General features: G+C 30.3%; 2 protein-coding genes across 3 annotated transcripts in view; both read left to right on the forward strand.

Moving 5' to 3' along the window:
• The window catches only part of LOC142328961 (uncharacterized), an 81760-nt gene that overhangs the window by 54365 nt on the left and 954 nt on the right, over positions 1-26441 (forward strand). Inside the window, exon 5 of one of the 2 annotated variants that reach the window (XM_075373177.1) lies at positions 20402-20465. The exons of the other annotated variant lie outside the window; for it this stretch is intronic. Coding sequence (XP_075229292.1) covers positions 20402-20424 — 23 coding nt within the window. The 3' untranslated portion in view covers positions 20425-20465. The remainder of the gene's footprint in view (positions 1-20401; positions 20466-26441) is intronic. 2 annotated transcript variants of the gene reach the window in all.
• On the forward strand, positions 5937-7265 carry LOC142329300 (uncharacterized). The gene has a single exon (XM_075373752.1). It carries the CDS (start codon positions 5944-5946, stop codon positions 7195-7197), a length of 1254 nt encoding a protein of 417 aa, XP_075229867.1. The 5' UTR covers positions 5937-5943; the 3' UTR covers positions 7198-7265.

Below are 26441 nucleotides of genomic sequence, written 5' to 3' on the forward strand. Positions count from 1 at the left end.
CTTTCCAACTTATTGGAAGGTGGCTTTGGTGAGGGTGCTCTTAAAATCAAGAAAGGATCCAAGTGAAGTCGGCAGTTATTGGCCCATCAACAGTTTGCTTGAAATGCTGGTTGTGGAACAGCTCTGGGAAAGCATCAATATGAACTGTTTTCGAAGGCTTCATGAAAGGAGTTGGCACTGAGGATTGCATTTTAATGTTCTTGCTGTAAGCGCCAACTGTAAATATGTTTTGGCATTTTTTATAGACATAGAACCAGTATTCCTTCCTCGTGTTGGAGTTCTGTCCTCTATGAGTTGGAATGCCTCAATGTTCCCGTAGCCCTGCTAGACTATTTTTCTAATCGTACAGCCACTTTTACCAATCGTAAAAGACTATTTTTCTAATCGTACAGCTCAGTCTAGAGATGCGCATCTGGCTGGAACCTTATATTTAACGGATTTTGGGGATTGACATTTCCAGAAAGGGTCACGGCCCAGGCTCCTTTTAGTTCGTGGTAATTCACAACCACAGCTAGAAAACCGGGCACAGGTGGCCTTATCAACTGCAGAGGGCTGGATTGACATGCAAAATTTTTAACTCCCATATTAAATATAAAGGCTGTGTAATCAGCCAAGTTAGAGTTCATAAGTACCTAGGTGTTTTGTTTGATGAAAAGTTGCTGTTTAGCAACCACATTAGGCAAATAGCAGCAGATGCCATCTCTGTGATGCACAAGCTTAGAAGGATTGCTCGGAAGGATTACAGGCTGTCGGGCCATCATTTGTACATGGTGTACCGGGGTGTCTTTGAAAGTATGAACTCTTATGCTGCATCTGTTTGGGCGCATAGGTTGGACAGAAATCAAGCACTTATTCAAAATTTAAGGTGCCCAGCACAGAGCCTTAATTGTATGCACTGATGTTTTTAAAAGAACCTCCTACGAAGCTACCACCATATTGGGAAAGACTCCCAATTGATTTAGTGGTAAAAGTTCGGGCAGCCATGTGGAAGTTGCGAAGAGGTAGGGAGGCCCGAGACATTTGGGATACAGTTTCGAGCCAGGCAGTACCGAAGCGGAATGGTAATCGCAATGCACCAATTCTAAATTTTGAACAGTTGCCCATCTCCCAGCTGTGGAGAAGGCTTTACAGCCTCACAATGGATTTATGGTAGCAAGAATGGCATGTTACAACTAAGGGTAGGTCCTTGTATAGATTTATGCAGGAGTTTAGGGATGGTACACCTCTAGTTCGTTTTTAAGGGCAACAGGAGCTCCTTCTGTGTGGTTGGAGAGCCAAGTGCTCTCCAACCACACGTGAATTTAAACCAGTATTTGTTTATCTGGTTTATTAATTATATCACTCTGGAACTTAGACGTCAAGAGGACAATTGGCCGCTCACAAGCGGCGAGTCAATGTGGCTCACCAGCCTCACTGCTGTCGGAAGCTACCCGATAATTACACTTGGCCACCAGCCACCTAAAGATCCAAGCGCTCTAAAATGATGGACAGGTACTTGCTGGCATTCAGCGACCTAAGCGTGGCAGTGAATTGCTGTCTTGACAATATAAATATGTCAAACACAAAAGCGGTTACTAAAATAAAGCCACCACCCTTCAAAAATGCTCAAATATATACCATATTATAAATTATTCAAATGATTCTGCCTGCAAACATGGCCAGCTCATAGATGAGATATCTGAAAATACATAATTTTTAACATATGTATATATGAGTTGTAATCATATATAAGCACACATCAAATTACATGTTGCTTCTTGTTACACAGATCTAAAAAAAACTAAAACTAAACACAATTGATGGGCTCTCTTTTTCCAGAGTCATGATAAAGATCTTTTGGCAAAACATAGAACGGACACATATTTAAAAACAACAAAAACACATAAAATCATATTTGTCACAGTTATATTGATGGCACCATGTTATTGTATCAGGGCAACTCTAGACAAATTTTTTATTACAAAGTACACCTAAATTAAACTTTTCCATGATTATAATCAGTATAAATTAATTTTCTTCATATAGAAAAATTCAACTCTACAAAATGTGCTGAAATTTAGAATCTAATAACAGTTATAACAGCAAAGGTTCATTACTCATTAGTACACAAAGTAAATAAAAACAAACGAAAAATACATTTCCTAGTGTAAACAAAACTTAAAAGAAATAGCTCATGAATTTTAAAAAGTTGGAATTTTTAAAAGTTTACAATATAGACGATTCCACAAAAAACAAAACAAATGTTAGTCACCAAACATAGTGGCCTTGTTGCATATGAACTGAGCAGCTATGATTGTATAGATGCTTTAAATTTTACAAAATAGGATGCAGATTTGAATAGAATAGGTATCGGTAATAGAATAGAATAGGTAGAATTAATTAATAGGTAATAGAATAGGTATCGTGAATGTATCCTTTTACAGGGTAAAAGGATATTCATAGCAACATTGTTTTTAACCTCATAGTTGAAAATCATAAATCCTTCAACAGATACGATTATTTTGATATTCCACACATTTACAAAAGTAGATGTGCTTAAAATTAAAAAACTATTAACGACAATTCAGATCTAACCTACACTTCAACCATGTCCTAAGTGCATGTCTTTCTTTCTAAATAGAAACTGTCAGCAATATAACAAACGCTACTATTCACTGGAGATTGGCAGCGATTGAAAGTCCTGTGATGTACGTTTTTAAAATTATTACAGATATTTTAAATAAATCTTATTTGATTTGTCATTAAAAGGTAACAGTTTTATAAAATTTTGCATTAAGTTTTATATGAATCAAGCTTTACTTGATCTTAAAAAATAAACAATTAATTAAATGGACATCAGTTTATTTATAAAACAATAAACAAAGATTTGTTACAAGTGATAAAATTGAAAATGTAAAATTTTGATCTAATTTTGATCTCTAGACATTTTCATTAAAAGAGAAACTTCGTAATGGAAATATACATCTGTTGTAATATATGACATTATTATTATATACAAGTGTAGTTTGAAGAGATAGGTATCACATTAATGACTCCATATTTTTTTGTACATAATAAAAATATCAATCAAATACACAAGTTTATGTGATGAATTAATTAACTAATAAAAAAAGATCCTTTAACTGAGGAAATTTTCAAAACTGGACTTATTTTGCATTGTTATGAGTAATGAACATGATTTAGTTCTTCTCATAACCAATAATGCTGATGAACCTGAATATGTTCTCAATCATAATCACAGATAGCGCAACATTGTAATAAAAATTGTTTGAGTTACAAACAATGTAACTGTATCACTTCATTTAGACTTATAACAAAAAGATTTTAACTTTGTGTTTACAAAATATGAGGCTTCATTATTTTTGAGTTCAGTATAAGCAAAATTGGTCAGACTGTTGCATATCTTGTTTATTATCTGGACATAGAATCTATTTTTCCATAATGTTTTTAACTTTTTTCTTTAACATAAAGTTTTCTAAAAAGGATGGCATATGTTAAAAAATATCTTCTGCAGTTTAATTAAATATCCTCTGACGCGTGAGTGGTAGCATCTCAGTCTTTCATATGTAGGTGCTGGGTTCGAATCCCGGTCAGGCATGGCATTTTCCATACGCTACAAAATTCCATTTCCATATACCACACACAAGCTTCAAGCTTATGTGGTGATATTATTAACAGATTTATATAATTTTAAAGTTACCTTAAAATATACATGAAAGTACATACACTATAGCCATTGTAGAAAATGTAACTGAAATTCAATTTTCAAAATTTGATGAAAGATGTTTAGGGAAACCAATTAAAAATTTTGGTTTCAGAATTGTCAGTGGTTTAAATAAACTGCGGTTGCAAAGGTCTGCTTTATAGTCTGTGTTGTTTGGCCTTCCTGGACGTAAACCATCATATGATTTCATTTGTATTTGGATTATGTGAGGTCAGGAGTATTATTGTACACCTTTATAAGCTACAGTTTATTTTACGAAGCTTATTCATAATTATTGAGATGTGTCAACTTTTAAATTATTTTTGCCATATTCAGGAGGAAAAAAATGTCAAAACTAGTTTTTAACATACCTTTATGTGTAGTTAATGGCCCACTAATATCTTGAAAATGACTGACAGATTTGCATTAAAACCTTTTGCAAATTGTGTGAACCAACCTGGTTAAATTTGAAGCATGCTTTAACCCAGGTTACCCTAGAATTTTGGAGAAATTTTAAAATGGTTTCACAGATGTCAGTGCATTGCAGCAAGTGTCTCAACATATTATCATGGATAACAATGATTTAACAATTTTAATATAATTCAAAGTTTATCAGAGCTGGTTATAAAAACGTTATTTGATTCAGCAGTTAATTTCTAATTAATTTATTTACGTTCATTCATTTCTCTTTAAAACTATTGAGCTGATGAAACTAAAGTATTTTAACTTTAACATAAATCTTTGAAAATTATTATAGATCTGTCTGCTTGGAGAAAAAATTCACTGCAAACAATTTGCTCATTCTGCCTCTTGGTTACTATTACATATTGGTTGAAGATGACTTGATATGTGAACAAAAATCAGACCCAAAAAATGAGACAGCCACCCTTAAATATAACAAGCTTCCCATCCCAATCTTACCAGATAAAGTGAAGAATGATATGGGTTCTCCTGATGCCTTCATCACTAAATAAAATATGTGCCAGGAAGTGCACTGAAGAAGATGCTGTCAATTCCAAAATTTTTTTTTGGGTGAACAGCTTGATTATCTACACCTGACAAAACATTTCAACATCGTACTTTACAGAAAACTATAGAAAAGGTTATAAAAACATTTTGATAATTCGTTTTAATATTTATAAATGAATTTTCAAAATGTAGCCCACAAAAAATAATACTATTTTTAAAAAATAAGTAAATACATTCATTACATTAAATACATTAGTATAATGCACATCAAGTAATTGAGGAGTAATAGTAATAAAGGAACCTCACTAACGACATAATTTTTAAAATCAACATGGATGTTTTTACAAAAAAAGGAAAAAAATATTTTTTTTAATATTTACAACACATTTTATTTTATTGTTGATGAAATTCTGACTACTATCCTTATTCCATGAACTTGAGATCAAATATCATTGTATGATACTGAATTTATAAAACTACAACATCCTTTTTTTTCATTATGGTAGTTTTTCTATTATTTCTTCATTAACATTTTATCAAATAGTAAATATTGCAACCTCCACATTAGGAAAAAAAAACAGTAAATACTGCAAATAATAATGTAATTAGCATACTTTTAATTATATTATTATTATTAATGTTTTTTTAATAACGACATTACCATACCAAATTAAAATAAATTAATTATAATTACCGTATATATAAATTATACAATAATTACATTATATTTAATTTTTTCTTATAAATTTTTTTTATTTATTTAAAGACTGTATCCAGTAAACTTATATGTCAGCTGATACTTTTAGCATATACATCTGTTTGTTTTAATTTTAAATATTTTTAATATATGGTTGTAATTATAAATTAAAGTTTATTGTGCACAGTTAACAATGCCATCTAAATCAAATAGTGATTCAAGTAATGGACAATTTTTTCTAATAGAATTTTTTGTAGATGTTGTTTATTTACCAAAAGATATAATTAATAAAGATAATGGTTCATTCTGTGTATCATTCCAGTTTTTACAGTATCCAACAATGGTTGTATGCGAGGAAGATTTCTACCCCAAGAAAGATAGAGGTGCTGATTACAGTGGACCAATAGTTTTTGAAAGTGGTAAATCATGTTTATTTTCTCTACGTCCTAAAGATACAATTACACCACCTGAATTTGATTTGAACATTATTGTTTCTCAAAATTCAATCAGTTCTTCACAAAAAGTAATTGTGGGTAAAGCAGTTGTGAAATTTGGACATAGTTTCACTGCTTTAATGCATACTACACAATCATCATCATTACCTGCTACTCTCTTGAAGCAGGATGAATTCCCTTTAAGAGATAACAAAAATAGGGAAATCGGCCGTATTTCAGCATTTATTCGTTTGTCATGTTTTGGAAAATTAATTGTTACACAGTTTCAATTAGCTGGAGGAGATGATATGAATTATATGTTTAAAGGTACCAATCCATCAAAAATATTTAAAGAAGCTGAAAACTATACAGAATCGCAAGAGCATTTAACTGAACAAGAAATACCAGGAGATATACCATATGAGAATGTTTTTGGGTATCCTAAAGAAAGTGAAGAATTTATTAAGTCTGAGAAGATGGGTGATATAGAAGAAGAAGAAGAAGAATTAATTGAGGAAGATGAACAAGAAGCAGAAATGGAACAAGTTAAAGCTGATGAAGCTGAGCCTAAAAGTGATACAAAAGAAGAAGAAGAAGAGTATAAAGAAATTGGTGCAGAGATAAATGGTCATTCCATCACTATCAGAGTATTAAAAAAACGGAAAAAAGCAAAAAAGACTGAAGTTATACAAGATGACATGGACGAACGGGTACAGTCATCCTGTATCTGTCCAGATCCACCCTGCCTGTGTACTCCAAAATTAAATGTTTGTGACTGTGATTATCCTCTTCCACCTGAATTAATTTCAAGATGCACACAAGCTCAGAGATGTTGTTCGTGTAATCCACCTCCTGGATCTTGTTGTTGTCTTCAAAAATCTCAAACGCAGAATCCTAATACGTTTTCTGCTACAAAACGAAATATAACTGATGTTGAACCGGGTGTTGTTACTATGAAAGGTGATCAGGTATTTTTTCAAATGCCTAACAGACCGCTGGGTGAACCAATAAATGAAAAAGATAAGAAAACAGCTAATTCTTTGTATTATAAATTGGGTTCTACAGAAGGAGGTAAAGAAATTGCAAAACAATATGTTCAGATATTACCACAAAATCCAGGAGAACCTTTAAATACTTATAGTAATAGTGGAAATGCAAATACTTCTCCTGCTTTAACAAATGACCAAGATGCATTTCTGTTAAAAGTAAAACAAACAAACAATACTGTTGGAACCAAAAATAAACTTGAAATGGAGCTTAAAACACAGAAACCAAAAGAACCTAAACCAGAAGTGAATACTACAAACACACAATACCTTTCAACAGATTTTCCACCTGTAAAGAAAAAAGTAAATGAAAATGCAGGGAAACATGGAAAAAAGAAAAAGAAATAATCATTTGTAATATTCATGATAAATAAAAGATTTAAAAATATCATTGTTACTTATTATAAATTTTATTAATATTAACAAACCACCATAACAGAATTTCACATTCTGTTTTGTTGACGTTTAATAACTACAAACATTGATAATTAACTAACAGGGATTTAACATGTTTAAAAAGTGTGTCTTATTATTTTATTGTTAAACTGGTAATTTAATTAATTACACAAAATTGATTCTTTTCACTTTAATCATTTACAAAATAATTATACTGTTAGATTAAAATTAAGAGCAACTTATTTTGAATTGTTTTTTATGGTTTTACTTAAAAATATAATCCAACTATGGACTAATCGATGACAAAAATTATTCTTCAATAAGTGTTGTTGATTGTAGTATTAATACATAAATGAGTTAAATCTTTCTAATTGAAAGGATTTTCTGATTTGATTTAGGCTAGTGATAATTGTCTGTTTTACAATGGGTCATGCAACTCAATTTTCTACAATCATTAAAAGAACTTTCCTTTGTAACTATATCATACAATATATCATATATATTATACCTGATGATTATGTATGTTAATTATCATACATAATTAATTATTGCTGGATTTCCTTCCATTTGACTGATGTAAGTCAACTTTATGATTGCATGTAATATAATAAACAAACATTTTATTCAGATAAGTACAGAATTATAAATATCACAACTAAATTTGGGTAGGTATGTTTCTGTATGATAAGAAGAAACTCTGCTTTGGCATTTACCTGTAAGAATCAAGGAAAACTGGGAAGACCCTAATTAGAATATTATCATAAAATTAATAAACAAAAAAGAGAACCAGTGTTGATATTGAAGTACTGTAGTTAATAACTGTATAAAATATTGATTTGAATATTTAATGGAAAAAAGTTATGACAGTGTAACAATTTTAAAAATATTTTGGTATCAAGGGTTAATGTGATCAACGCTTTTTACTATTTAAACTGAGTAATTGATTTCACAATTTTCTTTTGATTGCTTTATTTGTTGAGTTGGTTGAAGTTGCTCTCCTCAACTTTAGTCTGTGGTCACATACACCGGTTGGTCTAGTGGTGAACGCGTCTTCCCAAATCAACTGATTTGGAAGTTGAGAGTCTGTGGTCACATGGATTCATTCAGCTCTGAAATTTGCTTTAGTCCCATTAACAAAAATGCACTTTGAAATTTGTTTGTTTCTATTGGTGCATCCAGAAGTCATAATGACAGCACAGCAGCTGATATTGATAACATTATTTCTGTTTATAATTTAAATCATTGAATGTCACAGATGAGTTGAAAAATGTGGTTCATGTTCTAAAAGTAGGTAATTTATGCGCTGTTGGGTGGCTTTTGAGGTGTTGTAAATAAGAGGTCATAGTTTTGTGTATATTGTGATAGTGTGCCTTTGTTGGTTGCTTTTTGTATTTGTAAAATTCAGATGTTTGACTGAAAATTTTAAGTTATAATGTTTTGTTTATATGTAATGATAATTATTATTTACAGTATGATTTCTTACTACAATTATATATTACTCAAAGTAATGAAAAGGATTTCCATGACTATTTTGATAGAGAAGGTATTATTTATTCTTTTAATCAGAGATAAAACATTAGTAAACATAAATTCAATGAAATGTTACAATTTTTAATTTTCTAACTATTGGCTTGTGTGACTTGTATCAAATATGTTTACCAGTATCAAATACTTCTTGAGGGAAATAAAGTCATTTTACCGGGTGATCATTTAAAAAGTTACCACATTAATTATTCAACAACTATCAGTCCCATTGTATTTCTGTTTGCAAGAATGTATACCATTCTTGGGGGAAGCCTTTTTAAAATTATTTTCAAAGGAGTGGACCTACCTTCTCTGCTACACCTACCCTAAATAAAAAATCTTAAATAGCAATGATAAAATTTAATTACATTAATTGACAACCCGAAAAAAATAATGAATTTTGGTGAAAGAACATTAATCCACCCACCTTCGCTCAGTAGGTGCGAAAAACCATTTGGGTCGTACTTTTCTAAATTTTACTCCAACAAAAATAACTATAAAATTATGTAAACCTTTTAAACTATTTGAAATAATCATAATCTGTGGATTAAAACTGAAAATTATTTTTTAAATTACTAACACAAAATTTTGCTCTTAAATGTTTTCTAAATTTTCAAGGGTTGAAAACTTATTTTTTTTAAATAGACGATGTAGCGTGTGACATCATTGAAAGGCTCTTTGAAAGACAAGTAATTTGGTACAAATAAACTAAAATAAATTTAGTTTACTGGTATTGAAATTATGATTAAAAATGTGTTTTTTTTTAGTTTATGTTGGGATCAGTGTTACTGACTTGAAGCGTTAGGTCTGAAATCATGTGTTCTTGTTAAAAATGTGGGTTTTAGGTTCTCCACCATTGAAAAAAAGGTACCAGTAAACACAGCATTATAACAACAGTTAAATATATGAAAAACCAATGATAAGGTGTAGCGGTTTTTTCTTTTTCCTGTTTAACCTCCAGGAATTATCATTCAGGTATTTCTTAAGAGGATGAATAAGCATGATATTTATGAGTGTAAGTGAAGTGTAATCTTGTACAGTCTCAGTTCGACCATTCCTGAGATGTGTGGTTAATTAAAACCCAACCACCAAAGAACACTGGTATCCACGAACTAGTATTCAAATCCGTATAAAAGTAACTGCCTTTACTAGGACTTGAACGCTGGAATTCTCGACTTACAAATCAGCTGATTTGGGAAGATGTGTTCACCATTAGACCAACCCGTCGGGTTAAGGTATAGCTTGTCCAGACCAAATTGGAACAGATCAGATGTAGGTGATGGTTGCATAGCTAGTGCAGGGCTCTAATATGCTAATCGTGGAAGACTGTATGTATACAGCATAATTTTTTTGTTATCTTATAGTAATTTTTTTATACAAATTTACGGTGTGATTTTTTTTTTTAGTATGTTTTATACCAATGTTTATTCTAATCAATAAGCAAACTCACAACATAAAATTTTTAAATTATTTTCAGCCTTATATTTATATAAAAAAATAAATAAATTCATAACCAAATAAAACAACACACAAATATTTAGCTAACTTTTTTTAAATACTTAAAGTAAAACAAAAATTAAATATAATTATTGCCTTGACATTTGGGTATCTTTTGTTGTTCTGTGACTTAAGAATTGTTTTTACTTGCTTGACAATCCCTTTTTACTTCTTTGTATGAATTAAAGAAAGTATTGTGATTGCAAAAAATTTTAGTTTCCAGATTTCAATGGAAATACGCACATTTTGATCATCCCTGAAAACTTTTTGACTAGTTTCAATGTGACGTCTGTATGTACATATGTATCTCACATAACTCAAAAACGATTAGCCGTAGGATGTTGAAATTTTGTATTTAGTAACATCTAGTTGTGCACCTGCCCTTTTGATTGCAATTGTCTTAACCAAAAGCATCCAAAAAAACCCAAAATACAAAAACATTTGGATTTTGGACTTTTTCTTCTGGAGTAATAAGCCCTCATTGAGAGCTTTTCAATGATGTATCATAAGTGGTTCTAGAGTTATAGCCAAATAAAATTTTAATTAATGAAATACTTGGATCTTACAAGGGAAAGGCACATCAGTTCAAATCCAACTTCATTTCCTTTTTTTTAAATTTAAATATATTGATTTATTAATAATTATTATAATTGTAAAAATAAATAATTCCAAAATAACAATACAAAAAAATATGAAAAAAATTGAAGTTATCAGTGAAACAAAATTTTATGTACTTTTCATTTTAATTCAATTTTTTTACAATCAGAGGTTAATAATTATTAACAGATTAATATATTTAAATTAAAAAAAAAAAATGTATATGAAGTCAGATTCGAACTGATGTGTGCATGGTTTCTCACCTACACCACATATCTATTTGAACGATTGGAATGAAAATTAATATATAAACTAATATAAAATACTAAGGAAATTTTTAGGGCCATTTTTCTGTTTAACTGCCTACTTTATTAAAGAACTGGAGGATCATATCTCACTTTTGGATTAAATAAATTTAAATGAAGTGCAACAAAAAATGTGTGTATTTAATAAGTGTTCAAGGAAGTCATGTGATGTCCACATCTGATATTTTAATTACAGCTAATGCAGTTGTTTATGGTACTCATCCTACAACTGATTAGAAGTGTTTTAAATGTCATTCACTATAATATGTAACCAAATAGTATATTTGGTATGTGGGTCAAAATCTGTTATTTGCCCACAATGCTTCTGTAGTTAGTTCTTAGATGGTGCCACTGAAACACTATATTGTAATAAGAAAATGTAATCTAACCAAACTTAACTTAGATTATATTTATTAAAGTTAAGTTTGGTTAGATTACATTTGTAATTTTATTTATTAATTTACTTATTTCAATATAGCGTTTCAGTGGTACCATTTAAGAACTAACGGAAGTGTTGTGGGCATATAACAGATTTTGACTGATTTGTGTTTAGTATATTTTATTTCTATGTATGTTATTTAGTATTTTTATTTTCTGTTTTGTTTGTTTAATATAATTTATTGTTTGTGTTAAATTTATTACATTTGAAAATTTCATATTATTTAAATGTAAAATATTAGTTTTTAAATTGTTCCGTAATGTACATTGAATATTAGGTAATATAACTGTAATGGAAGAGACAGACTTATAGGCCACATACTAAGGCATCCTGGAATAGTCGCTTTAATATTGGAAGGACAGGTAGAAGGAAAAAATTGTGTAGGCAGGCCACGTTTGGAATATGTAAAACAAATTGTTAGGGATGTAGGATGTAGGGGGTATACTGAAATGAAATGACTAGCACTAGATAGGGAATCTTGGAGAGCTGCATCAAACCAGTCAAATGACTGAAGACAAAAAAAAAAGACTGTAATGGTTGTAGACAACTGATATAATACTCAAACTTATGTCAACATAATACTTTATTATGTATTATTACATAATGGTGTAGCCATTTAAAAAAAAAACGAACAGCATATCTTGCAAGGCTTATAAAAGAAAGAATGAACTAGTTCATTGTTTTTTTCTTAAGTGTTATTATTGTTCTGTTGCATATCATAATCCCACTAAATTCAGGTGATATTCAACCCTATAAATAGCACCTTCTCTCTTTTTAACAGGATTGACTGTTTAATGAACATCAAAACCATCAGATATAAAAACTCATTAATACCACTGGTAACTCTAGTTTTTTTCATGCAATGTATTCATAAAAAAATTTGTGATAGTCTCTTTGTAAGTAACATATTAGCATACCCCCTTTTTTTGCAAAATATTACATTATATACTTGTTTATATCAGAAAAACATACGATGAAGAACATGCTAAGTAGTTCTCATTTATAAAAACAAAAGAAAATATTCTGTTACAATATTATCAAACAATAACAATAATAGAACCTCGTCATTGACCAGTCACCTTATGTTTATTAAAAAATTGACTTTATAAATTATTTTATGAATGTCTGTAAATTTTCAGTGCTGAATAACCTAAAAATTAAACTTTTTCCAAAAAAAAACCTTTTTTGATGATCAAAGTGGACACTACTTCTTTTTAACAATTATTCACCATATGAGCTCAAAACTTATGACATGGGAATATGAAATGGAAATTTTGTAGTGTATGAAAAATAAATACTACAAGCTTTCAAAATAAATAAATGTATATTTGATTCTGATTAAGAGTCCTACATCATAAACAAATAACTTTGTGAGTTTGTAACTTGTGAGTGAGATAGAGGTTTTGTTGTTGGAAGTTTGTAACTAATATTATTTTTAATTTCTTTATTAGTAACTTTTTTAAATTATGGCTTCTTTTGAATTTGCTTATATAAACATGATTTTAATCTTGATTGAAATTATTATCAGGAAATGATTTTAACTGCTATATCAGATAATTTTAATATTATGTTAATGATAATTTTGATAATAACATATCCATATAGTTGAACAATAATTGTGTTAAAAACCCATTTAGAAATGTATAATTTAGCTATGAATTAACTTTTAACATAATTTTGAATATTTTATTTCTGGTATAATTCACTGTATTTAAATGATATCAATGTGTAATGTTAGTAAAAAAAATTACTTAATTTATGTTTACTAAATATTAACAGTTTTTTAAGTAAATTAACAGGATAATCTAGAAGAAATATTTCAACAGAGTAAACAAATTATTACTTTTGAACTTTAAAATGTTTTGCCCTTCAATTCTTAATAATTATAATTGTTAACATCATAATGTTTTATAATGTAATAATAATTTTTCTGCTTAGTTTTGTACACATTATTTTTTTACTTCATAAAATTATAAGTGATCAGTTATTTATAAAAAAAAACATATTCAGATTAAATTGAATGTTTATTAAATATGTAACTAAGGAAAAGAATTAAATAAATAAAGTCCAAAAATTACAATTATTATTGATAAAAGTAATTAAAATGAATGATAAATCAGTTTTACATTTCATTATGAAAAACCTATGGGTTGATTTAACGATTTTCACTTCTTTATAATTTAGTTTTCTTTCCTCATAAAATAACAAAAATGAATAAATAACTAACATGAATTTTCGCTATATTTTCAAAACATTCCCAACATACATTTTTTAAATGAAATTATGTGACAGAATTTTTAAAATATAAGAAGTAAAACTTTTAATTAAAATTGTTTCGTTTTAGAATATACTTATAACTTAATGTGTAAGTTTTCATTAGTACTAGCCCAGCTAGTGTAAATGAAAACTGACTTCTGGTTCTTCTTCATAGAGAAACAACATAATTTTAACATAAATTGTTTTTATACATAGATTTACTAAGAAAACAAGTATTATTTTATTTAAATTTCAGAGAAAATGTTTTTCTTGATCTTCTGAAGATAAAAAATTGAAAAATTAATATTTATTTGGGAAATGTATATTAATGGTTTATACTGATGAAAAGTGATATAGTTTATTCATCATGATGTAATTATAATTTATGGTTATCTATATATGGAAATATGTCAATAATGTTATAATAAATTTTTCTTATTTATTCTAATTATTGTATGACTTAGATTGAAGAAACTTAGAAATGACTTAGATTGACTTAGAAATTCTTAGATTGATGACTTAGAAATGAAGTAATTAATTATGTAAAAATAGATTACAATAACAATTCAATAAAATCCATGTGTACATTAGATAAAAAAAGTAGAAAATTGTGTTACAAAGTAAAAAAAAAATGAAATTCATATAAGTAAGATTTACAGAATTAATGTTATTGGACCATATTAATCAATTTTTAATGATTTTTTCTGTGTAGATTTAGATTTGGAAAAGAATATTGATCAAATAATAGTACAAGATCTGGCAGCTGATTTCTGCAGGTATCTGTTTTAGGTAGATTTCATAAGAAAGCTACCTATTGTAATGGATACCATGATTCAACTTATGGAAAATTTCAAAACATTTTTGCATCTCACCCCCCAGACCTCAAAACCACCTTCAGTTCAAAAGTTTATATATTTATATTTATATTTTACTCCTTGTGAACACAATAACTGCCATAATTTTGTGCCAATCATTTTCAAATTGATTCATAAAATATAACGAACAAAATCTCAGTGAAGTTCATTAATGGGTAAAATCAAACCATGGGGATGGAAATTGTGGGCTTTTTCAAAAAAACAATATATCGCTATAACTTTCTTATTAAGTAAAATATCAAATTTCTCTAAAGTTCCTACTATTCTTTGGATAAGGGCCTAAAACTTATCTAAGTAAAGTTTTTTAATATCAACAACCATTGGCCCAGGGGGTGGAAAAAATGGGATTTCAAATCATAACTTCCTTAATAGGTACAGTATCGAATCGGTTTCATTAATTCTCTAAACATGACCTAAACTTTTCGTCTGAAATAATTTTTGGTATGACCAACCCTTATGGCAAGGGATGACCAAAATGTGGGAATTGTAATAAGCTGGGGCTGTTGTATGCTAAACATGTGAAACATTTTTTCACATGCAACCATTGTTGTATTAAGTAAATTTGAAGTTTTTCTTAATTTTAAGGTGAAAATCTTTTTATCTCCCATTTAGCACTGATGAAATCTACTTCCGCCTTCCGGTGTGCCAAAAGGGATTTTTTAAAAATTAAATTTGATTTAAATGAATGATTAATGATAATTTAATACATTATTGCTGGGTTGCTTAGGAAAAATTAACCCTAATTACCTTTAATTAAATATATTGTAATTAATTTATTTTAATGAATTGCAGCTATATTTTTTTAAGTGAATTAAATGTCATTTGAAAGAAAATTATGTAAAAAATGTAAAAAAAAATGGTTGCCAGCTCTCAGTCAGCCACAACCTCCAAATTGCCAGGTGTAAATAGGTGTATTATTGTTGATTATTTACGCGCATGTATTTAAAAAAAATTGTATACTAAACTGAAGTTTAATTTTTTCTGTACACGATAACACATAGTTTCCTGTCAAAAAAATGGCCGCAAGTAGTGGTTGCCATTATTTGAACTAATTACTTTCAATCTGGATGAATGTGAACGAAAGAGAAGGAATGCGCACACTGTTTCATGCTGTAAACAAAAATGCAGCACGACTATCATGTACAGAAAAATTAAACTTCAAATTTTTTTGAAATACACAATGAGTGTAAAACAATAAAATTCCTGTTTACAACTGGCAGCTTGGAGGTTGCAGCTGACTGAGAGCTGGCAATTATTTTTTTTTACATTCTTCACATAATTTTCTTTCAAATGATGTTTAATTCACTTAAAAAAAATATAGTTTCAGTTCGTAAAAATAAATTATTTACAATATATCTAATTAAAGGTAACTTGCAGCTAATTTTTGCTAGAAACCCGGCAGTAATGTATTAAATTATCATTAATCAATCATGTAAATCGAGTTTCATTCAAAAAATCAGCTGCAGATCTTAGACTATAATTATAGATGTAATTTTTCCTTTTCGTGCTCTTCTATGAGACAAATCTACAATTAAGTATCAGTACCATTAATAATAAAATAAACACCTATGATAGGAAACTTCGTTAATTATAGTCAATTGGTTCCAAATAAAGATGTCTTCTTCTCAAGAATGCATACACATGAATAGCTATCAAAAGAAAACATTTCTTAATCCTGTATATGAGAGATGAAACGAAAGACCATAGATAAGAATGAGTAGTTCTCCCAACTGTGGGGGAAAATTCAAATAAAAGAAATCAGAACTGATACTTACTTTGATAAGATATTTTTTCTTACCTAAAACTCTACTTCAATATTATTAAATCTTGGCATAGTAATATATTATTTTAAAGTGATATTATATAAATATATAATTGGAATTTAAAAAGTAAAAGAAAATAATTATAGAAAAAAGTTAAATTAAAGTAAAAGTTAAAAGTGAAATTAAACAAAGATTACATAATTTATATAATAAACATAATTCTTACTTAATTTTCAGAACATTCGAATACCCAAATACCTTCTGTTCATATATAGATTAACTAATAATAATATTTTTAATTAGTGATATTTGTAAAAGAAAGATTGTTAAGAAAAGAAAAATAATTTTGAATTGATGTTATCAAAGCAGACTTTGCAGACTAAAACAACAGTTATATACTTGTGTTTTAAAATTAGCAGACATTTAAAAACAGTGCATGAAATATAATAAATAATATATTTATTCAAATTGTGATACCTAATTCAATTCAATATCTGCCATAGATTGTAAAAAATCTGTAAATACAATTTTCTACCAATGACTAAGATGGTCGATCATACATTTCTACAATTTTAATATTTATAATAATGTTTTTAAATCATTTCTAAATGAAATGTTCTGGTGAAGCAAAGTGGAAAAATTCATATTATTAACAATATAGATAATAAATATTGTATGTATAAAATCTTAAAAGAAAAGCAAAAAATAAATAAAAACTGGCAATGAACTACATAATTTTCCCCGCTATGCCTGTCAAGTTATGCGATTCATTTTTTAATTATTAACATATTTACTTGAACTCAAACTGATTTTAAATACATTAAAATTGAAATTAAAAAACTTGTTTGAACTTTTTTTAAATTTGGGAGCTTCCCATCACGAGAAGGGAAGCTTCTCCTGAAGTTCCCTTCTCCTAATTAAGTTATTTCGGTTATTGTTTGACTAAATATTTTTTGAGGATTAAAAATTTGAAATTCTGGAAAACATTTTTCCATTTTGGGGCTCCTACACTCAAGGGGAAGCATTTGGGTAAAATTAATTTTTAAGAAAATAATCCCTAAGTGGTGATATAAATTTAAAAAACAAACCTTTAAAATCACTTAAAAATACTAAGAGAGCCATAATTCTAAATAAACTAGTTGTAATTTTCTAGGAAGGGTGAACATTTTTTACTAACTTTTTTTTTTCAAGAAATTTACATTTACATTTTAAATGCAGTCTGTAACAGCAATGGCAGCAGTGTTTGGTCAGTGTCTGCACCCCATGTTAGGGGCAGCTGAAAACAAGCTGTCGGATGCTTGCTCACAGGAGCTTATCCTGTATACTCATTTTAATAAGCAATGGAGTCAAGGAGAACTAAAACAAATATCCCAGGTGGTACAGGGTCTCAGCCTGGCCCTGTTCAGAGCCACCATTCACAGGCTGCTGTAGATGATGGTGGAGCGAGGGGCACCACTTTGTGTGATGGCACCAAAACACAGGCTGGTCAGAATCAGATCAATGAGGATGGTCAGCCGGTGGACTGTGTCCCACCTCCAGATGTTTTGCCAGGAATCCCAGCAACCACCGGAGATGGACGGCCAAGACAGCGTATGCATTGGACAGATGAAATGAACCGCCGTCTCATGCGATGTTACGATATAGCAATACAACTGGAGACAGTACCCACAGGTTGCAGGGCCCAACTATGTCAACTTTTCATTCAAAAATATACATATTTAGCATAAATAGTTACAAAGATTAATAAATCAGAAAAGGGTCATAGTCAGGAACAATAGGCTTACAACTCATGAACTCCAAAGAATTAAGGAGGAAAGAGTCACACAACAAATAGAAAGACCAAAAGGAAATAACCAAATACAGTTAGAATCAAGAAGTGAATCCAGGAATACCTGTAGACACCAAAGTAAATGCACTTACAGCAGAAATACAAATGGCCACAATAGGAAATTAAACACAGAATACCGTAGAAAATCATCTAACAAGCAATCTAGAGGAAAATATTGCCAAACGGGCTGGTAACAACCCTTTAAATAGACCACAAATACCAAAAGCTAATTTTCAATAGATCAGCTCAGATACAAATCGAAACAATCAACAAAATCCTCTTAAAATATATTGACAAAAGAAGTTCAATTACAGACATCCACACTTATATATTGTGCCGCTTCACAGCTGTCAGAAATAAACAGAAGCCACCTAACTACAGCTGCAAAAGGAATGATGAAGCTGCGCATAAACCCAGATGGGAGATAATACTGGAAAGTAAAGTAGCAAAACTACGAAGAGACATGGAAAACTAACATAATATGCCCAAGGAAATAAATTGACACAAAGATATGCAAACTAAGTCACCTTGTATGCAACAAAGCAGATACACCTGCAGAAGTTTTGGAAACACTGAAACAAAAACTGTCTGCTTGTGCTGCAAGGCTTCAAATATATAAATATAAAGAGTCCAATGATAGGAAAACACAAAATAATACTTTTATTGAAATGAAAAACTTTTTTATAACAACCTAAATAGAATGGGAAAAGTCAACATAGTGCCTCCAACCAAACAAGCAATAGAAGATTTCTGGAGAAAACTATAGTCAGACCCACTCCAACACAAGTAATGCTTCATAGACAAAAAGAAGAAGTAAAACAGACAAACCTACCATATCAAGAATAATATGGAATATGAACAATATGAAGTAACTCATCCATACATACAACATTTTCTATCAGTAGTCATGAAGAACTGGAGTACCACTATCTGCTTATCAACTGCAACAACAGAAATACAGGGATTCTAACCTGACAGTGATCTATCTTTTTTTTGTTATTTTGATTCTGTTTTTTCACTCTGTTTCTTGTTCTGTTCCAGTGTATCTTCCAGAACCACTGTAAGGTATTACTTCAGAAGATAATGTATATGAATGTAAATGAAGTGTAGTCTTGTACAGTCTCAGGTCGACCATTCCTGAAATGTGTGGTTAATTGAAACCCAAAAACCACCAAAGAACACCATTATCCACGATCTAGTATTCAAATCCATATAAAAGTAATTGTCTTTGCTAGGATTTGAACCTTAGAACTCTGGACTTTGAAATCAGCTGATTTGTAATGAAGTTTGCCGCCACTAGGTCTAGTTCATAACTAGAACAGTTGTTCTCAGACAGGACATTACTTATCAACTAAACTGTTACTGGCAATAGGCCAAACATTTCTTTAATAGATAAAAAGAATAAAAATACCTATTTCATAGGTTTTTTATTTCATAGAAGTATCCGTACCCAGTGACTTCAACCTGCAGCAAAAGGAAGATGAGAAAATTTCAAATTATATAACCTTAAAGGAAATCTGGAAACAAAATCAAGTGGCTATAGTACCAATAGTTATATTCGCAACATAAATCACCATAACTTTAAAGACTGCCTAAATAAACTGGAAATTCTAGAAAATGTTCATACTACAATCCAGAAAGCCATAGTGTTAAAAACATGCAAAATAGTCAGATAATTTCTAAACAATCATTGAACTAATCATGACTTGACTAGTCCTGACGTCATGATGAATACCTTCCAGATATGAGGCTGAGAATGGAATTAATATAATTAAATACACAATTTTAATTTATTCAAAAAATGTTTAATTTAGATCTTGATTTCTATAGTGAATTGGTAGTGTCTCGGTCTTTCATCCGGAGGTCCCAGATTTGAATCCCTGTCAAGCATGGCAATTTTCATATGCTATAAAATTACATTCCCATACACTATAAAATTCCATTTCCATATTCCACGTACAAGCTCCACAGCTTCTATATAATTCATTAACCAAAAAATAAATTAATTTAAAAATTTATCTTTTTAAAGTCATTACCTAAGTGATTAAGCATTAAAAAAATTATTTTGTTAGGTTACAAGAAAAATGGAAAATAATTAAAGTTGGGGAAAATCTGAAATTCTAAACTGATGGTGAGGTAAAGTATTTTTATCAGACAGTACTTAAACTATTGATAGCTTGCATGTTTTTTAGATTTACTTTCTTTTCTCTTTCATTTTTAGCATACTTTTAGATTTTGGTGCAATTTATAACAAAAAAATCTCACCTGCTAGATTGTGAATCCAATTTATCTGTTTTATTATTACTTTTATAATTGTATTTCCATTTCCTTTAAAATATACAGAACAGGATTAACAAAGAAAAAGAAATCAAACAGCATTTAATATATATCAATAGATTATAAAAAATTAAATCAATGTTTAATATAACCGTAAAAAGATTTAATTATCAAAATGAATTGCTCTGCAGTTTATCAATAACAGTACAATAAATTTTCATCATTGAAATTAATGTAATAGTAATTGATGTCAATTAAAGCAACATTATTTTACAAAGAGAATGTTTTATTAAATGCATAGTTATAATTTTATTACTGCCAAGTGTTGAGTCCTTTTATTGTACATTTATATCTCCTCGTGTGCTGTTATTTTGAAAGTATAGATTTGATGACCCTTGAGCTTTAGCTAGTTGTAGCCTTTCTTCTAATTATATACAAGCTACATACCAAATTCATACAACACAGCTAAAATATTCTACAGAAACATAACTTTAACATATATATTAAAAATATCAAATAGTAATTGTAACATATATTTCAAATATGTTTGGAACTTGACAAGAAGGTAAAGTATCCCAATCTTCTCCAAAGACTAGTTCATCTATTTCCACCACCATATTTTTTCCTTATTCTTGATCCCTTCTCCCCCATTACAGTTTTGTTGGTATAGATCTAGATGCTTTATGTTGAGGATACTTTGACCTCAAGGGCCAATCCATCCTTGAACTAATTCAGGGACTTTGTTTCCTGTCCAGTGACAGATCAACAAATCTAATGGCTGAAGTACCTGTTGGCTAAAGTCAGGCCACCTAATTGCCTCTCCCTAAAACCAACAACTAACAAAAACATCAACAGTAAATCATAACTAGTATTTATATAAACACTTAACAAATTAAAATATTTTTCTTCGAACATCAGGACAGTTTCAGAATTCTAAAGAAAGCATCTTTTCCATCTATACCCTTGTTGTTAGACCATTCTTCCACACTAGGCTCTAAACAATACAAAGATGAGACAACCCTAACAGTATTGTAAGAAGAAGAAGAAGAATCAAACAAGGAGTAGATAAAAATTTTTTTTAGAAAATTTAATTCTTTAAGAAGTTTAAAGAAATTAAATAATTATTTCACTCGTTAATTCAGTTATTTATAAATAAAATGTCAGAAAAATACAGAGTTAAAGATATTTTTAGCATCTTCTTTCTTTCTTTAAGACAAATATAAGGAACAAAGCCTATTTATTATACCATCCATACTCTTAGAGAACTGGACTTTCTACCTTTTCATTGGCCTACCTAAACTTCTGTCTTTCAGAAAAAACTACTTGCTCAATCATGGTATCCTGTTGGGGGTCCATTTTGTATAATCATATCACTCTTCTCTGTATTCCTTCACTTTATCATTTAAAGAATATATATACACACACACAATTCCTGATGTACCATGTCATTTCTTTTTTTTTCTAATTTAATGTACTCAGCTGCTCAGTTTAGTTGCTTGTAACCTTTGCTTATGAATTTTCCTTAATTTCTAAATTTCATTGCGTAATTGAGAGCTTCAGATTGACATTACTTTGCAGAACTTTAATAATGTTTCTAATCTGATTTTTGTTAATTTAAGTACATTTGGAAGAGCTGTTTAGCTTATTAAAAATGTTCAGTTTGACTATAGATGCCTCTTTTTGAGTTGTGAAATATTACATTCCAGAAATTTAAACTAGGATCTATACTCCTTTGACCTTACTGGAAATACTATATAAAAATTCATTGCAGTTGAATTCAAAATAAGGATCTATTCTGTATTTTATGTAACATAATGTGTTGTAAGTATTGTTATGTAGGTATTAAAATGTACTAAAAATTAAGGTAATATAAGTAAATTCACTTTAACTTTCAGATTTCATGGCTATACACATATATTAGATGTGTAAATATATTAAAGAATGATTGGATGTTTGTATTTTATTGGGATGATAAGTTGTGTTATGTATAAATGTATTTTAATTCTAATGCTTTAAGTGTGCTTGTTGTTTACCTTTGAAATGGCTAGGTCTAAGTAATTGAATGATTTGTTGTGTTCATATTTGCTATGAACTTTGAGTAATGGTGTGATTGAATAACTTATGGATGAGGGTGAGACATGAATGAAATTGTCCTGAGCTGTTGTACAGGAGTAATATGTATAGGAAGTAACATAGTGGTAATAATATAATGAAAAATATAATTGATTATAATTTATTTTAGTCATATGTTTTTCGTTGTAAAACTCAAGTGTACTAATGAACCATTCAATAATACTAACATTCAATTTGTGTTTATCAAGGATATTAGAAGTGGGTACATATACTGGGTTATGCTCTTAGTTTTGCTTTACTATGGCTTAAAATAGTTTTGATATGTTATTTCAGTTATATTTATAGTTTTCTAAGGTTTTTTTAAATGCTTTGTAATATAGTATACTGATAGTTTCTTATGTTACGTATACTTACACTTGTTATTTAAAGTTATTAGGCGAATAATAATCATAATAATAATAATTTTTTTTTTTTGTCTTCAGTCATTCGACTGGTTTGATGCAGCTCTCCAAGATTCCCTATCTAGTGCTAGTCGTTTCATTTCAGTATACCCTCTACATCCTACATCCCCAACAATTTGTTTTACATACTCCAAACGTGGCCTGCCTACACAATTTTTCCCTTCTACCTGTCCTTCCAATATTAAAGCGACTATTCCAGGATGCCTTAGTATGTGGCCTATAAGTCTGTTTCTTCTTTTAACTATATTTTTCCAAATGCTACTTTCTTCATCTATTTGCCGCAATACCTCTTCATTTGTCACTTTATCCACCCATCTGATTTTTAACATTCTCCTATAGCACCACATTTCAAAAGCTTCTAATCTTTTCTTCTCAGATACTCCGATTGTCCAAGTTTCACTTCCATATAAAGCGACACTCCAAACATACACTTTCAAAAATCTTTTCCTGACATTTAAATTCATTTTTGATGTAAACAAATTATATTTCTTACTGAAGGCTCGTTTAGCTTGTGCTATTCGGCATTTTATATCGCTCCTGCTTCGTCCATCTTTAGTAATTTTACTTCCCAAATAACAAAATTCTTCTACCTCCATAATCTTTTCTCCTCCTATTTTCACATTCAGTGGTCCATCATTGTTATTTCTACTACATTTCATTACTTTTGTTTTGTTCTTGTTTATTTTCATGCAATAGTTTTTGCGTAGGACTTCATCTATGCCGTTCATTGTTTCTTCTAAATCCTTTTTACTCTCGGCTAGAATTACTATATCATCAGCAAATCGTAGCATCTTTATCTTTTCACCTTGTACTGTTACTCCGAATCTAAATTGTTCTTTAACATCATTAACTGCTAGTTCCATGTAAAGATTAAAAAGTAACGGCGATAGGGAACATCCTTGTCGGACTCCCTTTCTTATTAGGGCTTCTTTCTTATGTTCTTCAATTGTTATTGTTGCTGTTTGGTTCCTGTACATGTTAGCAATTGTTCTTCTATCTCTGTATTTGAACCCTAATTTTTTTAAAATGCTGAACATTTTATTCCAGTCTACGTTATCGAAAGCCTTTTCTAGGTCTATAAACGCCAAGTATGTTGGTTTGTTTTTCTTTAATCTTCCTTCTACTATTAATCTGAGGCCTAAAATTGCTTCCCTTGTCCCTATACTTTTCCTGAAACCAAATTGGTCTTCTCCTAACACTTCTTCCACTCTCCTCTCAATTCTTCTGTATAAAATTCTAGTTAAGATTTTTGATGCATGACTAGTTAAACTAATTGTTCTGTATTCTTCACATTTATCTGCCCCTGCTTTCTTTGGTATCATAACTATAACACTTTTTTTGAAGTCTGATGGAAATTCCCCATTTTCATAAATATTACACACCAGTTTGTATAATCTATCAATCGCTTCCTCACCTGCACTGCGCAGTAATTCTACAGGTATTCCGTCTATTCCAGGAGCCTTTCTGCCATTTAAATCTTTTAATGCTCTCTTAAATTCAGATCTCAGTATTGTTTCTCCCATTTCATCCTCCTCAACTTCCTCTTCTTCCTCTATAACACCATTTTCTAATTCATTTCCTCCGTATAACTCTTCAATATATTCCACCCATCTATCGACTTTACCTTTCGTATTATATATTGGTGTACCATCTTTGTTTAACACATTATTACATTTTAATTTATGTACCCCAAAATTTTCCTTAACTTTCCTGTATGCTCCGTCTATTTTACCAATGTTCATTTCTCTTTCCACTTCTGAACACTTTTCTTTAATCCACTCTTCTTTCGCCAGTTTGCACTTCCTGTTTATAGCATTTCTTAATTGCCGATAGTTCCTTTTACTTTCTTCATCACTAGCATTCTTATATTTTCTACGTTCATCCATCAGCTGCAATATATCGTCTGAAACCCAAGGTTTTCTACCAGTTCTCTTTATTCCGCCTAAGTTTGCTTCTGCTGATTTAAGAATTTCCTTTTTAACATTCTCCCATTCTTCTTCTACATTTTCTACCTTATCTTTTTTACTCAGACCTCTTGCGATGTCCTCCTCAAAAATCTTCTTTACCTCCTCTTCCTCAAGCTTCTCTAAATTCCACCGATTCATCTGACACCTTTTCTTCAGGTTTTTAAACCCCAATCTACATTTCATTATCACCAAATTATGGTCGCTATCAATGTCTGCTCCAGGGTAAGTTTTGCAGTCAACGAGTTGATTTCTAAATCTTTGCTTAACCATGATATAATCTATCTGATACCTTGCAGTATCGCCTGGCTTTTTCCAAGTGTATATTCTTCTATTATGATTTTTAAATTGGGTGTTGGCAATTACTAAATTATACTTCGTGCAAAACTCTATAAGTCGGTCCCCTCTTTCATTCCTTTTGCCCAGCCCGTATTCACCCACTATATTTCCTTCCTTGCCTTTTCCAATGCTTGCATTCCAATCTCCAACTATTATTAAATTTTCATCTCCTTTTACGTGTTTAATTGCTTCATCAATCTCTTCGTATACACACTCTACCTCATCATCATCATGGGCGCTTGTAGGCATATAAACGTTAACAATCGTTGTCGGTTTAGGTTTTGATTTTATCCTTATTACAATGATTCTATCGCTATGCGTTTTGAAATACTCCACTCTCCTCCCTATCTTCTTGTTCATCACGAAACCTACTCCTGCCTGCCCATTATTTGACGCTGAGTTAATTACTCTAAAATCACCTGACCAAAAGTCGCCTTCCTCTTCCCACCGAACCTCACTAATTCCTACTATATCCACATTCACCCTATCCATTTCCCTTTTTAAATTTTCTAGCCTACCAACCTTTTTTAAGCTTCTAACATTCCACGCTCCGACTCGTAGAATGTTATTTTTTAATTTTCTGGTGACCCCTTCCTTAGTAGTCCCCACCCGGAGATCCGAACGGGGGACTATTTTACCTCCGGAATATTTTACCAAGGAAGGCGCCTCCATTATTGTTATGTGAAAATGCAGAGCCACATTTTCTTGGAAAAAAAAGCAGCTGTAGTTTTCCATTGCTTTCAGCTGCGCAGTACTCAGAGGACTGAGTGATGTTGATACGGCCGTTTAAGTCGTCCTGACTCACGCCCCTAACAACTACTGAAAGAGCTGCTGCCCTCTTTCAGGAATCATTCCTTAGTCTGGCTCTCAACAGATACCTCTCCGATATGGTTGCACCTTCGGTCCAGCTACTCTGTATCCTTGAGCACTCAAGCCCCCTCACCAACGGCAAGGTCTCATGATTCATAGAGGAGGATAATAATAATAATAATGTAATT

Source organism: Lycorma delicatula, chromosome 8 (assembly GCF_047948215.1).
Source record: "Lycorma delicatula isolate Av1 chromosome 8, ASM4794821v1, whole genome shotgun sequence".
NCBI classification, from domain to species: Eukaryota; Metazoa; Arthropoda; class Insecta; order Hemiptera; family Fulgoridae; genus Lycorma; species Lycorma delicatula.

Coding starts and splice junctions, on each gene's coding strand:
- LOC142329300 (XM_075373752.1), top strand. CDS start 5,944: ATGCATACTACACAATCATCATCATTACCTGCTACTCTCTTGAAGCAG.